The sequence below is a fragment of the Salminus brasiliensis genome, chromosome 3 (assembly GCF_030463535.1).
Source record: "Salminus brasiliensis chromosome 3, fSalBra1.hap2, whole genome shotgun sequence".
Taxonomy (NCBI): Eukaryota; Metazoa; Chordata; class Actinopteri; order Characiformes; family Bryconidae; genus Salminus; species Salminus brasiliensis.
In genome coordinates, this window is record NC_132880.1 from 7,548,288 (window position 1) to 7,564,354 (window position 16,067).

General features: G+C 43.7%; 3 protein-coding genes across 3 annotated transcripts in view; 1 reads left to right on the forward strand and 2 right to left on the reverse strand.

The window, feature by feature from the left end:
* The window catches only part of ptk2aa (protein tyrosine kinase 2aa), a 147,104-nt gene extending 144,096 nt beyond the window's left edge, over positions 1-3,008 (reverse strand). The window contains exon 1 of the mRNA XM_072675340.1: positions 2,842-3,008. The gene's annotated coding sequence lies outside the window, so the exon portion shown is untranslated. The remainder of the gene's footprint in view (positions 1-2,841) is intronic.
* Positions 3,009-7,926: 4,918 nt separating this feature from the next.
* Positions 7,927-10,256, forward strand: LOC140551745 (tubulin alpha chain-like). The gene is made up of 3 exons (XM_072675349.1): positions 7,927-8,119; positions 9,050-9,198; positions 9,279-10,256. The coding sequence occupies exons 1-3, from the start codon at positions 7,942-7,944 to the stop codon at positions 10,254-10,256; spliced, it is 1,305 nt and encodes a 434-aa protein (XP_072531450.1). The 5' UTR covers positions 7,927-7,941.
* A 1,334-nt stretch (positions 10,257-11,590) lies between these two features.
* The window catches only part of dennd3a (DENN/MADD domain containing 3a), a 30,403-nt gene continuing 25,926 nt past the window's right edge, over positions 11,591-16,067 (reverse strand). Inside the window, exons 22-24 of the mRNA XM_072675333.1 lie at positions 14,610-14,728; positions 13,706-13,843; positions 11,591-12,662 (exon numbers count right to left, since the gene is read on the reverse strand). Of these exons, the coding sequence (XP_072531434.1) occupies positions 12,462-12,662; positions 13,706-13,843; positions 14,610-14,728 (458 nt within the window). The 3' untranslated portion in view covers positions 11,591-12,461. The remainder of the gene's footprint in view (positions 12,663-13,705; positions 13,844-14,609; positions 14,729-16,067) is intronic.

Sequence of the window (16,067 nt, forward strand, 5' to 3'; positions counted from 1 at the left end):
TTATCCTCAAGACTTAAGGTGTAGACGGTAAAAGTGCCGCAAATCTGATTTGAAAAGACTTGATTTGACATGTCCACACAGCCCCAAAAAAATTGGCACATATCTTTGTCACATTAAGACGAGACTCAGATGCTTTCAAGAATAGACAGAAAATGACAACTGTCAAATTATAACTGAGGGAAAACTTAATCCTATTCCGAGGATGATACTTTGATGAACTTAAAGCTAAGTGTTGAGAAATATACCCAAGCTATTTTACGTAAAAAATAAAAGATTTTGAAAAGTCTGGATTTGACATGTGCACACAACCCTGAAAAAAGTGTATCTGTCACATTAAGGCAAAAAAAAAAAAGCAGATCACTTCAGCCTGGCAACGTGAACGTAAGGGTACTTTGAATGGTTCTTTGAGGGATGCCACCTTCACATCAAGTGGGCCATGCATCTCGATTGCAAAACACGGTTCCTTATGAAACCAAAAGTGGTTCTTCTATGGCATTGCTAAAAAAAATTACAAAAAAAACACAAACATTGGAAGTAGAGCTGCACAATATGATGATATTTTATCATATTGTAATAAATTGTCATCGTGATAACATCATGATGCTTTTCTAAGGATATCGAGGATACTGGTAGAGCTTAATAAATACTTATCAGCTGCAGGTTTCATTAAAATAGTGTACTTAGACTGGTTTAATTAGATAAAGTGCAGCAGATGTTAATAATGCTTTTAATCTGTGATTACATTTATTGTGATAAATATTGTGCATCACGAAGAAAGTCTCTAAATATCGTGATATATATAATATAGTATTTTTACCATATTGCCCAGCACTAATGGGAAGTTCCTTGAAAAATTTGCAAGTCTCCTTTGCAGTGATTGAGGCCTTTGCTTTGCAGGACGCCAGCTGACTAGTGACTAGTGGTCATGGAGCTTCCATGACTTCTCAGCTACATTCGCCTTGGAGCTTCAGCAAAACTAAATAAGCAAATCTGGGACACCAAGCATGTCTCCATTGATTGATATTGTTCTTCAGGCAAAGGTCTCGCTTTAAGATCCGACATGGCTGAGGGAACGTTTTGGGATCTGTCTCAGTGCAAACAACCTGTAAATGTCATGTCTACTCGGCGACACTTCCACAACCATCTGGAGTTTGCAGGGTGTGTCTTCTAAATAGAGCCGACTGAGGAGGCCATTATTACACAGACAAACTGCAGAGCAAGCAGGGATGATTCACAACATGTCGATTTATGATGAAGGGGTCAAGATTTTTCAGAGGATCACAGACTTTCTCCAGACTATCACCACAGCACGTCTACAACAACCAGAGAGACGTGGGTTGTGCTTGGAACGATCGACAAGACGATCAAAATGATCAGCCTGGATGGCGACACCAAAAACCCGAGGTTAAGCGGTTGATAAAGTTGCTTTCCTCAGGCAAATGGAAGGACTTCTCAGCTAGTGGTTAAAACACGGCATATCAGGCCGTGCCCTGTGATTAACACCAGGCCTTATTTGTTCGAGACGTTCATTACAAATGAAACCATTCATGACCTGACCTCATTTCTGGAGTGAACTGAATTACCGCAGTTGGGAAGCATTAGGAAGCCCTGACTCCCTTGTACTGGCACAATCTCACACACATACACACACACTCTTGCTTCTGATAGGAAAAGGGTAGGCGTCCTCCTCAAGAATCCTGGGTGCCGCAATGAGGTAACTCGATCCGGGACATCCCGGAGTAAAGCCCACCACTTAAGCCTAACTGTGCTGCCACACATGCAAACAGCGGACAACACTCAGGCTTGGGCTTCCTGCAATAAACACAAGCACTTATCATCATCATTATTATCATCATCATCATAAGGAAACCCTGGAAGATGCCTTCACCCCCATCTCCCCCTCCCCACCCAAAGCAACACAGGCTACCTTCTCCACAAGTCAGGACACACTCCAGATGTGTGATAGAGGGCATAAACTCCAGCTCAGCCCAGGAATAAGTGAGGCAACATCTGAAAGAGTATCAGGGGTTACTTGAGAACTCTAGCCATGTTTAGCAGACGGGAATACAGTCAGAGAGAGAGAGGGAGAGAGGGAGAGGGAGAGGGAGAGGGAGAGGGCAGCAGACCAGGAGTCTCCTTCTCCACGCAGAGTCTCCATTGCTGGGCTTTCTGGTGGGAGACCGGCGCCTGAACACTCCGCTCTAAAAATACAACGGCCCTGTTAGTTAGCCCTGGGCATGGAAGAAGCACAGTCTCACAACCTAACTGAGGACATTTCACTTTTAAAGAAATGACTCGACCATTTTGACCTGCACAACATCATGAGTAACTGGAAAACGAGGGAAGCCCTGTGTCCGTGTCCGTGTCCGGACAATGACGTTAGTTAGCTAGCACTATCTATCTATCTATCTAGCTATTTTGATGGGCAAAGTGATGTATCCCAGCCTCTGGAGACATTTAGAGATGTATACTGCCATAACCCGACATTTAAAGCCAATTAAATGACCGTCCAGAGCCCCACACACATCTCTGGCTCAGTCTCTCTCTCCGTTGGGATGAAGCCGTTGGGCTCGGAGCTGCTCCTCGCTATATCTATTAGCACTAGCTCTACAGACCTGCCCACATAACAGCTATCTAGCTATGTTTTAGACTCCCCCTAAAGAAAGAGCCACTGCTGGTATTAATATTTACAAGCTCAGATGCTTTTATTTTTGCTAAGAGGCGCTCAGAATCACGAATGCCTCCCTCTCCCCCCCTCTCTCCCAAAAAAACTGACATACGAAGTTCACCGTTTCTCCAGCTTCCCAAGAAATTGTGGAAAACAATATGGAAGCCACTCACTCGCGTTATCCCGCTTCCCGCCGCCTTGGGCTTCTTTCAGGACTCTCTGAATCACCCCTGGATTCAAATCTGATTCAAGTCTGATTAAATTCCAGTATTGACGAAGCTGACAGGCGCCCGTGTGCGCTTTCCTCGCCTTGCCCAGGTCCGGCAGTGCTGCTCCTCGACCCCCCCCACCACCTCAGCAGGAATAGAGCATTCCAACATGGCCGCCGCGTAGCAACCGGCCCACTACAGTCACGGCCCTCAGGAGAAACACACACACACACACACACACACACACACACACGCACACACAGACTGTACATGCTATCCAGTATGACTTTAACAGATTATTATTAATAATAATACAAATTTCAAGCAACAACTATTCATTGTTGATGCTGAATTCAGAAAGCACCACCAGTTAAACCAGTATGGCCATGCTAGCTAGCACCCCACTAAGAATTTACAAATGAACTTAATCTGAAAATATGAAAGAATAACCTGTGCCATCAACCATTTCTGATTTTCATCTGACCTAACCTAGTCTAAAAAGAAAGTCTGGTCAACCCAAACCTATCAACTGGTTGACCAGCTTAGCTCTTGACTGGTATACCAAAAATAAACAGCCTGGCCAAATGGGTTAAGTTGGTTGACCAGCTTAGCTCTTGACCAGTATATGGTTTGTTTTTGATTGAGTTTAATGGCTTAGCTGGTCTACAAGCATGAGCAATGTGACCAAGTTGAACGACCAGTATGACCAGTATGCTGGCGTGTTTTCATCTGGATGACCAGCTTCTCAACTATCTTGACCATCAAAGACCAGTTTAGACTTTCCTTCCAAAGACCTGCTACCAGCAAAAGCTGGCCCTGAGCTGGAGATTGCAGCAGGGCAAGGGCTAGTCAACCAGTATAACCTGCATGACCAAGCTGGTTGACCGGCTCTACCAAACTATCTCAACGGTGTGAACTAGTTGATCATGCTAATAGACCAGCTAGTCCTTCAAACTCAATTAAAGGAGTTTACAGTCATCCAGCTTGAGTTTAATCAGCTGGCTTAGCAACACAGGGTATGCTTTTACCTTGAACTGCTTCTCACTGAATCTCCAATATAGACATTGTGGAATGTGAAGAAGCTACACTGCACTTGCTAATAGACTTATTTTGACTTTAACTATAGTTATAGAAGCTGAATAAAGGGAAATCTGATGTAGTGGATAGTTCCTACTGGATATGATCGAAACCAGGAGTGCTTAACCTTGGTCTTGAGGGCCATGGTCCAGCATAGATTTGATGTTGTCCTGGCTAACACATTTCAACCAGAGTTTAGTTCATGCATTAGAGAAGGGTAATCATGAATATAATATTAAATTCTTATCTATATTTATATAAATAAGCCATCCATCTCCACTTAGTTGCTCTGCTAATCAGACAAAAACTGTGTCACTGTCCTGAGGGATATGATTTTTTCACAAGCAGCTTCTGAATAACGTCAGCAGAGTGCCCTTTTGACCTTTACCTCTTCAGCAGCCGAGCTCAGTGCGGTTTTACCTCTAAATCCCAGCAAGTGCAAGTTCAAGCTGACCTCCGATGAGCATGGTGTGGTATTAGTCTACTGCATGACTCTCTGCTATCTATGCTCTGCTCATCACAAAATAATAACGCCCCTATCCAGACCCACCTTCGTGACTCATGTCTGGGCAGTGACAAGTCCGCTGTAAATCCCCTTATTGCGTGAAATCATCTGCAAAGCAGTTATTCTGCTGCCCATATCCAACACACTCGGTCACCCCCTCAGCGGGGAGAGAATGTGATTCTTGCTTGCCCCCTTTCACCCCGTCTCTGGCTGCACAGGAGTGTTGGCGGCACCTGTTCTGCGGTAACCTGACTCTCTCACTCTCTCTCTCTCTGTCTCCTTCTCATGCAGGAAAGCCCAGCCAGCCTTTTCCTCCTTGTCGCTTTCTAGCCAGATCAAACCAACTCCTGGCTGGTCTGTCCTTTCCTTCCTCTGAACATGCTTCTGTTAGTATTAGCGTCTCCCAAAAGTGCATCTGTATGAGTTCAGCAGCTTGTCGCAGTGCAGAATTTGCAAGAGCTTAACTTGTGAATCTGGCACAACTACACAGTCATATCAGAATATTGTGACCACTTACCTATAAGCTGTAGATGTACATTATGACCACTGCATTAGGTGACGGAAGCTGTTCATTATAGAGGTTGACTAGTCTACAGTGGCGAGGATCACTCGCTGGAATCGCCGATAGATCTAGAATGACCCATAAAGTTAATGTTTTCAGAGGTGCTTTCACCTATGGGTTAGCACCGTGCAAAACAACTGACTGGTGTGCTTGCTTATTTACTTGTCCAGCAAACCCCCCCGTCATGTGACATCAGTGACACCACGGGCTGAGTTCCTTCCAAACCAGGGATGTTCATGATATTCTGATATGACTGTGACAGGAAACCGCTAACTTCATGGGATGTTCTGGAGCTGCTGTAGTGAAGGTAGTGTACCGAAAATAGACTTCTTGCACATTGATCGCCTCCTAACGGCAAAACCATGGTGCCCACAGGCCGTTGATGCCAAAAGGGAACGACAGCTCCAGAGATCTTATCTAGGTGTTGTTTTGCATACTTCAGATCTTGTCTTTAGTGATGAGCTTGCAGGTAAGCTTTCTAAAAACTAATAACCAATGCAAAGCAAGCTGCACAGTAGAATAGTGCACCTCCTGCAGGTCCTGTCATATGGGGGTTTTGGGGTGCCTTTCTGGCCAGCATGCAAGCTCTCTCTCTCTCTCTCTCTCTCTCTCTCTCTCTCTCTCTCTCTCTCTCTCTCTCTCTCTCTCTCTCTCTCTCTTAGATTTTTCCTTGACTTCCACAGTTCCACAGTTAACTGCATTTTAGGCAGTGGAAAGTGAAAGGTTTCCATCATCCCCTGCTTTTATGCAAGTGTGTTTAACGTTTTTTATAATTTCAGCTAGCAGCTTACCAGAGCCTGTGTATAGTACATCAGCCGGCAGTAAGCACTGACAATTTTTGACAATCCTAACCCACCCTAATGAGTCAATTAAGGCCTTAATTACTATTAACTATATTAGGTTCCTTAAGAATAAGGTAACTGTGCATTAGCATTTGCAAAAAAAAGAGCAAATACTGTGGTAAAAAGGTTGTGTTTTCCCTTCAAAAATCTATAGTGATATATAGTGAGGGGCCGGCAAGCTGTATAAAGTAGTCTTACTCAAGTCAAATGCATGTATTCTCACTGCACAGATCCCTCGCAGTGCATAGCTTGCCTCCCACGGTTTAGGGCATTTTAAATATTGAAAGAGTAGATGTTGCTGCACCGCAGTTCTTCCCTCACCACATCAAACACGCTGCTCCCTCTCCATCCGAGGAATCCACCCCACGCACCTCTCATGGCACACCCTGTCTCCCTTTCAAACATAAACACACAGCACACCCACTCGGGAGGGAAACACAAGAGCCAGTGCGTGTACAGTACAATAGCAAAAGCAAAATACGACTCAACAGCCTGAACAGGAAAAAAAGAGTCAGGCATGTGCAGCGTTCTGTTCCAGTAAACACGAGGCCCAGGGACTGCAACAGGGAATGCAAATTAAAATAACACAAGTACTGTGGTCCTCAGGGCCTCTTAGATGGTTCACATTGTTGCTCTATTAGGATGTATCGGGAGTTGGGTCTGCGTACAATATAGTCTAAAAGGGGCCCTATGGAGGTTTTAAACCTTCTTTGGGTCGGAGATTTTTGCTGAACCTGGCAACAACTCTGGTTTCATGTTTACCTCATTATCAGTTTATCAGTTTATTCACAGCGGTGCAGCAGTAGCCCCTAGAGTGAGATTTTCCAGTGTAAAAACTAGATGCTAGGAAAACCTCATTCTTATGATTTAAGATTCAGTGTTAGCAATGTTAGACTAGCGCAGGGGTGCTGTGTGTGTGTGTGTGTGTGTGTGTGTGTGTGGGGGGGGGGGGGGGTTGTTGTGGCACAACTGTCTAAGCAATTTTACTGTAATCAGAAGATGGTTAGTTCGATTCCTGTTGATGCCATTGCCGTTCATGGCCATAAAATTGGCCACATAATAATACACTGAGGCCACAAGATAACATTTTGAGGCCACAACAAAATTTACTGAGGCCATGGAATACAATCAAGTGTCCACAAAAATATTGAGGGCACAAGATAATACACTGAGGCCACATAATACATTTCACGTGGCCACAAAATAATATATATAGAGGGCACAACATAATATATATAGAGGCCACAAGATAATATATATTGAGACTACAAGATAATATATCGAGGCCACAAGATAATATATTGAGGCCACAAGATAATATATATTACATAATACATTTCAAGTGGCCACAAAATAATATATAGAGACTGCAAGATAATATATTGAGGCCACAAGATAATATATATTACATAATACATTTCAAGTGGCCACAAAATAATATATATCAATGCCACAAAATAACATATATTGAGGCCTCTTAATACATTTCAAGAGGCCACAAAATAATATATTAAGCCAAAATAATACACTGAGATAACATGAAAAAAAAAATGATAGTGATCGCAAAATAATTTATTAAGGCTCCAAATATTCAAAAGTGGAAGCAAACCTAGATAAACTCTTCAGTGTTTTTCCACTTTTTCTACAGCTCCATATTAACCCATTTCTTTTGGACTCTGGGACTCTTACGTCGGGACGTGACTGAAAAGCCACACCCCTGCAATTGAGGGCCCTCTTCATAAAGCAGGTCCAGGTGGTCGATCTGCTACAGCTGTGTGGGTAAGGCTTGCTCTCTTGGCTCCTGTAGACAGAATAGTGGAGTAGTAGTAGTGACGTGGCGCTTTCACTGACCTGTTCCCTTCTGTCTGTTTTATGACTCAGTAGATCAACATTGCCTCTCTCAACTTTCCCAGATCCTGATTAAAATATGGTCAGTTATCTTCCTTCTATTTTACTCTGCTCAGAGGCATTGGCTTACACCTCTGTCTGGGTTCTGATGGTCAGTGAACTGTTGTTGTTGTTGTTTCACTCCACAGAGGGAGTGCATCTCTATACACATCGGCCAGGCCGGTGTCCAGATGGGTAATTCCTGCTGGGAGCTGTACTGTCTGGAGCACGGCATCCAGCCTGATGGGATGATTGTTGCTGGCAGCACTTCCTTGGCAGATTCCTCTTTTGGTACTTTCTTCAGTGAAACTGGAGCTGGAAAGTATGTTCCACGAGCTGTCTTCATAGACCTGGAGCCAACAGTCGTAGGTAAGATGCCAACAGCTGAGCTTTTGTGAAGCTAGGTCTGCTGCTTCTCCAGCAGTCTGGTGGTGCCATGTCCGGTTTGTTTTTAGAGGTTTTGGTTGGGTGTCAGGCTGGGTAGAGTAGATCACGGCTTGACCTTTTCACCCCTAAACAACATTAATGACGAGCTACACATCTCAGAAGTGCTGGGATTCCACTGTGTCTCATACTTAGTTGGGTTAGTTGGATGTAACAGGCAGAGGGCCTAGTTCTTACTGAGAGAAACTCTTTAGCCTAGTGTGACCTCCGTCCTTCTGGGCTAGTTAGCCAGCTTATTCACCCAGCATGGCCATGGTGGTTTGCTGCATATCAGTGGCCAAAATGCTAGCTGAAGACTAGGCAAAGCATTATAAAGTAAGTTCAGTTGAAGTTACATGTGTTGCTGATGAAATTGGGTTGAGGAAGGCTTCAGTGTACCCACAAAAATGTATGACAATGGCCAAAAAACATTTTCCTTAATGTACAGCAATATTGAAATGGGCCAATAGCTCATCTCCCAAGAAATGAATGGCCATGTTTCATATAGGAGTGGAAACGGCGTTGTCTCAGACTCCTTTGAAAACCAGAAGTACAAACGAAACACCAGCTAAAGCTGGTATAGATTTTCATGTGCCATCTTGCACAGCAATCGGAGACCTTTTATTTGCTAAGTGGAATACAATGCATTCATAGCCTTTAATACTTTAAATTGTTAGAAAAGTTTGCCTTGCTCCCAATGTCTGTATGAATCAGCAGATGTACATAAATATTGTGCAAGAACCCATAACTCTCTCCAGCCTGTCCCAAAACTTTATTTTTTTAATATCTTAAACTCTGTGGGTGAAGTTGGTATCCTAAGTTTGCGTTAAGATTCTCCCCTTTCCCCATACGTGACTTGACCTCTCTTAATCCCAGATGAGATTCGCAATGGCCATTATCGGCAGCTTTACCACCCAGAGCAGCTCATCAGTGGAAAAGAGGATGCAGCCAACAACTATGCCCGTGGCCACTACACCATCGGCAAGGAGATCGTTGACTCTGTGCTTGATCGAATGCGAAAAATGGTGAGCGGTGTTCCTAATTTGTCCTCCTTTTATTAAGTGCCTTGTCAAGTTCCTAATGAGGCCTTCTTGTCCCCCTGTAGGCTGATCAGTGTACAGGCCTGCAAGGATTCCTGATCTTCCACAGCTTTGGTGGTGGAACAGGATCTGGCTTCACCTCCCTGTTGATGGAGCGGCTGTCTGTCGATTACGGCAAAAAGTCAAAGCTGGAGTTCTCTGTCTACCCTGCGCCCCAGGTTTCCACCGCGGTGGTAGAGCCCTACAACTCCATCCTAACCACTCACACCACACTAGAGCACTCCGACTGCTCTTTCATGGTGGACAACGAAGCCATTTTTGACATCTGCAAGCGCAATCTCGACATTGAGCGTCCCTCGTACAACAACCTGAACAGACTGATTGCGCAGATCGTTTCCTCGATCACTGCTTCTTTACGCTTCGATGGAGCTCTCAACGTGGATCTCACGGAGTTCCAGACCAACCTCGTTCCGTACCCTCGCATCCATTTCCCCCTGGTCACCTACTCCCCGATCATCTCTGCTGAGAAAGCCTACCATGAGCAGCTATCTGTGGCGGAGATTACCAATGCCTGTTTTGATCCAGCCAACCAGATGGTGAAATGCGACCCTCGGCGTGGCAAATACATGGCCTGCTGCTTGCTGTACCGTGGCGACGTGGTGCCCAAAGACGTCAATGCTGCCATTGCCAGCATCAAGACCCGTCGCTCCATCCAGTTTGTGGATTGGTGTCCCACAGGCTTCAAAGTGGGCATCAACTACCAGCCACCCACGGTGGTTCCTGGTGGCGATCTGGCCAAGGTCCAGAGGGCTGTGTGCATGCTGAGCAACACCACGGCCATTGCGGAAGCCTGGAGCCGCTTGGATCACAAATTTGACCTGATGTATGCCAAGCGGGCCTTTGTGCACTGGTATGTGGGAGAGGGAATGGAAGAAGGGGAGTTCTCTGAGGCCAGGGAGGACATGGCTGCCTTGGAAAAGGATTACGAGGAGGTCGGAGCAGATTCTGCTGAAGATGCTGAGGAAGAGGAAGATGAGTACTAGAACTAGTCTTGCACAAGTGGTTCATGTCTTGGGTGAAATAAATCATGCAGCATGTGAAACTGTTGGCCTCTTGCGTTGGTATTTTGGTAGTTTAGGTGGAACAGTCTTGAATGTAGATTGGTACTGGAAGGTTGGAGGTTCAGTGTATCTTCAATAAAGACCTCTAGACCAACTTCTCAAATGTACGCTCACTCCTAATTTGGAGTGCTGAAGCACTACATGATGCTTAGGTGAAGGCGAGAATTGGAAACTGGCATCCTAAACTGTGGGTGGTAATTACAAGTTACTCAACTGGGGAGGGGGAAAATTGGGGAAAATCCTTATCAGCTTATTTCTGGTCAGCTGGCACACCTGATCCAACTGTCCTGTTAATGGTAAGGTTTGGTAGGTCTGTTGGTGCAGGGAAATCTGCAAACTGCTGGGCTCTTGCCTTCATAGCCCATTTCTGGCCTAGAGCCAACTCAATCACTGGCTGCAAGGCAGAAATACTGTGTGGCTAGAGTGCAAATCTAGCATAGGGTACATCACACTACCACACACTTTGGGGTAATTTAGCATAGCCAGGTTAGCTACCATGTTTTTGGGACATGGGAGGAACTCTCCAAACTCTAGTCCAGTCACTGAAGTGAGGATGAACATGCAATCCCAGCCAACTGGCCAACAGTTTAAACTGCCAACAGTTTAAAGCAGGCACTAAAATTGGAACATGCAGATGGAAGTAAATGTTTTCTGCCCCCTGGTGGCTCACAATGTGCAGTGTCTTGAAGGCTGTATGTTGGAGAAGGTCCATGGTCACCTTATTTACAACATTGTTGCATAATCCAACCTGACATGGTGCAATAAGTGGGGAAAACATGAAGAACATTCTCTTCATCTACAGTGGCATCTGTCAAGGAGTGGGATCTACATATTGGGCAGCAAGTGAACAGTCAGTTTTTGAAGGGGGTATGTTAAAAGCAGGACAAATGGTCAAGCATCAAGACTGTGATGGCTAGGCAACTGGGTCAGAACATCTCCAAAACCTCAGGCGGGTCTTGCGGGTGTTTCTCGGTATGCACAACCGGTAAAGCGCTGCCAAGGTCAACGTGGGCACATGAGGCTCACTGATGCGATTCATGGAGGCCCCACCTCACAGCTTGCAGGGCTTAAAGGATCTGCTGCTAACATCTCAGAGCCAGATGCCACCTTCAGAGGTCTTGTGGAGTCCATGCCTCAAACAAAGAGATCTGTTGTGGACAAGGGGGATCTACTCAATATTAGTCAGGTGGTGCTAATGTTATGTCAGGGTATATTGTATGTAATGTGTAGTGTAAACACAAAGAAAACAAAAGGGATCAAAATAAAAGGAGTTTAATTATTTGGTAAAGTACTTGGGTTTAGCCAGTTAAGCTAACACTACATATGAAGGACAAAAACAACATAAGCTACAGAAATACAAAATCAAGATGCCTCAAGAATAGATATCCAACCGGAAAGGGTCTAAATATTCCCACACCTTTAAGATACTCCTAAAAAACTAAAAATGTCGCTTTTTTTTCTTTTTAATCGATTTACAAAAAGATTTACACCGTATACAGAATATTATGCTGGAAAGATGTACATGTGGAGTTATCCTGTGCCTTTTATGTTAGAATGCTAGGGAGTGTATTGCAGTTATGTTTTTTAGCTCTTTCAGTCTATGGAATGAGAAGTGAATGGCAGGCAAATCACAGAATATCTAACTATATCTACAGCAACCATGTTTTCAGTGTAAACAAAAGAAGTCAAATAAAAATTGTACATTATGAAAAATTATTGTAGAAAACATGGCCATATCAATATGATAATTAAAATACTACTGTAGAATAAACAACCTGCTTACGGGTCCAATACAGTTTCCATAAATAAATGCTTGGCTCTGGTTCTTGATAAAACGCAAAACGGAAAGCATGCACCCTCAACTACAAACTGCTAGGCATACGGCAGCCCACTGAAAGTGAATACTGATAGTATATATTATCAAGTATAATATCAAGTCCTTCATATCATGCTTTTAATGCACTTTGAGGGCTTCATAATAAGAAGCATAAATCCAGAATCCTTCATATATATATATATATATATATATATATATATATATATATATATATATATATATATATACACACACACACACACATATGTGGCACATGAAGTCTGCTGGCGGAGGGAGGTCCAGTTTTTGTCCTACTCCACCTTCCAGATAGCAATCTTTCCGTCCTGACCAGCAGCACCACTGAGGATGTACCGGTCCTCGGCTGAGCAAAGGGTCTGAATGGAGTCTGAATGAGCCACCAGCTCCTTCTCCACCAGATGGCGATCTGTGTCCACCACATAGATCTTCCCATGTGCTTTATACATGCTGTGGCCATGGCAACCCACCCAGATCTGAAAGAGAGAAATGTGTTCAACCGTTGCCAAGTTTTGATACAGTCATGTGAAAATGTAAGAAGACCCCATAATTTCTTTTTATCTTTTTACATATATATATATATATAAACATATATATAAAACAGAATGTGTTGCTTTCCTTTAAGCAACATTAAGAGATGAAGGTGATCTAACTAAACCAATAAAACTGAAGAAATGTCTTTAGAAATCATTTATAAAATGTCATTAATAGAACTGCAAACCTGTGCCCTAATAGCTGGTATCCCCCCCCGGGCTGAAATAACAGTTACATGTTTCCTATGATGTACCATAATGTACCAGTCTCTGACATTAACTGGGAGAGAGTTTTTACCACTCCTCCATGCAGAAATCTTTCAGCTGTGTGACGTTTCAGCTTTAGTGTTTTGTCAGATGGTCTCACAGTTTCCTCAAGCGCCCTCTGATACAATAAAGAATTCCTAGTGGATTCTGGTTGAGAGCTCTCCAGGCCCTACTGCAGAAAAGCAGCCCCAAACCAGGACATCTCCACCACCATGCTTCACAGTTGATAGGGGGTCTTATGTTCAAATGCTGTGTCTGGTCCACCTGGTCCAAACATGTCCTCTCTTACTGTGTCCAAATAATTCAGTATTGGATTAATTTGTCCAGAGTATGTTGTTCCAGATGTCCTGGTCTTAATATTGTCTGGTGGATCAGTGGATCGCAGTCCCCTAACCTAAGTGTCACTGAGAATCTGTAAATAGACCTCAAAAGAGCGGTGCAGCAAGACAATTCAAAAATCTAGGCAGGACTAAGGCAGTGAAGTGTGGTAGTGTGTTTATTGAACAGACCACACCTATCAACCTATCAACAGCAGGCGAACATCAGCCTATGTGCCTGTGAGCACTTGACTGCCAGTGTGCTCTGGTGCAATGTACGATGCATCCGCAAAAAAGCCTCCAAACTCCCCACCTTTCAACAAATGTACATTAAGATCAACATGACCACTCTCTACTTGCCAACACGGAGGGTTCTGGGATTGCTTGTGTGCCATTACTCACCTGGTTCTTGACTCTGATCATGCAGGTGACGCCAGCGCAGTCTGGCAGCTGAATCCTCTGGAAGGGCTTCCTCAGGTCACTGAGGTGCCACACGCACAGCTCACCTGCGTTTGCGCAGCCAGTCCATAATAGATCCCTCTGCAGGATCAAACGAGATGAGACTAGGACCTCCATCTTTAAGCATAAGCACTTTCAAGAAGGTGACATTTGTACATTCACGGCATCTGATATCAAGCTAATGTCAATAGAGTCAATTGATGACTACAATGGCACATGGTTTGCCATAATGGTATCACATAATGCCATATTTTAACTGTACTGACTCTCAGCCACATTCCCTGATGTTTTTTTTTTTTTGTACAGTGACAGGTACTACTTTGGATACCATTTATAAAAAGTACTGGCCAAAAGTTTTAGTCACCAAAAATGTGTTTATTACACATTATAACACTGGTGAGCAGCCCATCACTGCCAGACTGTGCTAGTAATGCTAATATGGGTTGCTACGCGAACCAGGCCTCCCTGTGCAAGTGTCTGCAAGGGCAGCGCAAACTCGGCACGCAACGAAGTAAAGGTCAGGGAAGCAAGAGGGTATCCATGCATGTCTTCTCTCCATTGTCTGGACAACCTCAGCTATCAGAAGAGGACGTACTGGTTTATGTTTCAGTGTGTTTCATTCTAAGGCAAAATAACTGCATCTGAGTACTTCTCCGCTCAAGTCTCCAACTGAATCCCCGCATGTGTTCACTATTAGCAGTTCATAAAATGCTCTCTAGCATTATGACGCACGCCACCTGGCCCAGCTGACAGGAAGTAAACAAGCCATAGTGTGTTTAGAGAGCAGCAGGGCTGCGGGGTGTAGAGCTGTTGAAAGGAAAACAGGAAAAGGTCTGGTGCTGCCCACCTCATTAAAGACCACGAAGCTGCTGTAAAAGCTGGATGAACCCCGGAGGTGATCAGGAAGAGCTATCTTGCGGTGCAGGGTGCCGTTACGACGCACCTCCATCACACAGTCCTGGGCGCCTTAAAACCAAACCAAAGGGGAAATGAACAATGTTAAAAACGGTGGAACACATTTGACTTCACTTATAAAAGATTGATGTTTCAGCTGATGGCCTGAACTGGGAGGTAGAAGCAGCTAAAACCACTTCAGAGCTCATGATAATGGTAAAGCCCTTGTGTACTTTGGAACTGTAAATTGATTGTGCTGTGGCTGAAACGTTAACAAGACCATATCTTGGATTTAAAGATTGAAAGAATTTGTCATTCACACTGGATGACCAGCATGATCAAGTATGACCAGAATCAAATACAACACACACAATGCTGGTAAAGAACTGGTTAACCAGCTAGCCTACCAGCATGGGGTATGTTTTCACTTAATGACCAGCTTTTCAACCACCCTGACCATCAAAGACTAGCTTAGACCATCCAAAAACAGCTATTTAAATAAATAGCTATTTATACATAAAGCAAAAAGCTTTACAAATACTCTCAGAGTCCTCAAACAATCAGCAGCCAATTGCATGTTTATTCCATGGGAATTATTTACATTTTTCTATTTTAAGAGATTTAAGGTATCAGACAATATTTACAAAGGTTTCAGACCTTAATCAACATGTTAGCTCTATGGCATGTTCACAGTCATGGTAAAGGAAATGTCAGGTGATGCAAATTCCAAGCTTTACAAACACACTGACTCCTTAAACCAACAATCAGCAGCCATGGGCTCCTCTACGCAGCAGCCTAGCACTCTAAAAAGTAACAAAATTGATGTCCACAAAGCAAGAGAAGGCTGCTCCCAGCCCATTTAGTCTATATATGTAGGTACTAAGCTACTAAAAGCCTGTTCTGAGTTTGTACATTATATGGACAAAAATATTGGGACACCTGCTCATATATTACATTTTTTAAATCAAAAGAGCTTTTTCTGGAATAACTGTCTCTACTGACCAGGGAAAGCTTTCTACTAGATTTTGGAGCATTGCTGTGAGGATTTGATTGCATTCAGCGACAACAGCGTTAGTGAGGTCAAGATGTCTGATGTTTATAAACGTGTCAAAGAAGGCTGCTCCCCAGCCCTATATATTTATCTATTTGGGTACTAAGCTGCTTAAAGCCTGTTTTGGGTTTGTAATGGTTGTGATGTCACAACTATGAATGCAGTTACATGTTTATTCCATAACAGTGCTTTTCATTTTTTTAAACCAAGAGATTTGAGCTCTCCAATAACCTTTACCTTTAAGGACTTAGAGCTTAATGAGCTTGTTAGCTCTATGGCTTCCTATGGGAGTCCTTAAACAATCAGCAGGCATGTTTATTCTAAAGCAGTTTTCATTTTTTTATAGTGCTTTAGCCACGC

Excerpts from the sequence above, each read along its gene's own strand:
- LOC140551745 (XM_072675349.1), top strand. The coding sequence starts at position 7,942 with ATGGGTAATTCCTGCTGGGAGCTGTACTGTCTGGAGCACGGCATCCAG. Across the intron at positions 8,120-9,049 it reads CCTGGAGCCAACAGTCGTAG|ATGAGATTCGCAATGGCCAT; the intron begins GTAAGATGCCAA and ends TCTTAATCCCAG. Across the intron at positions 9,199-9,278 it reads TTGATCGAATGCGAAAAATG|GCTGATCAGTGTACAGGCCT; the intron begins GTGAGCGGTGTT and ends GTCCCCCTGTAG.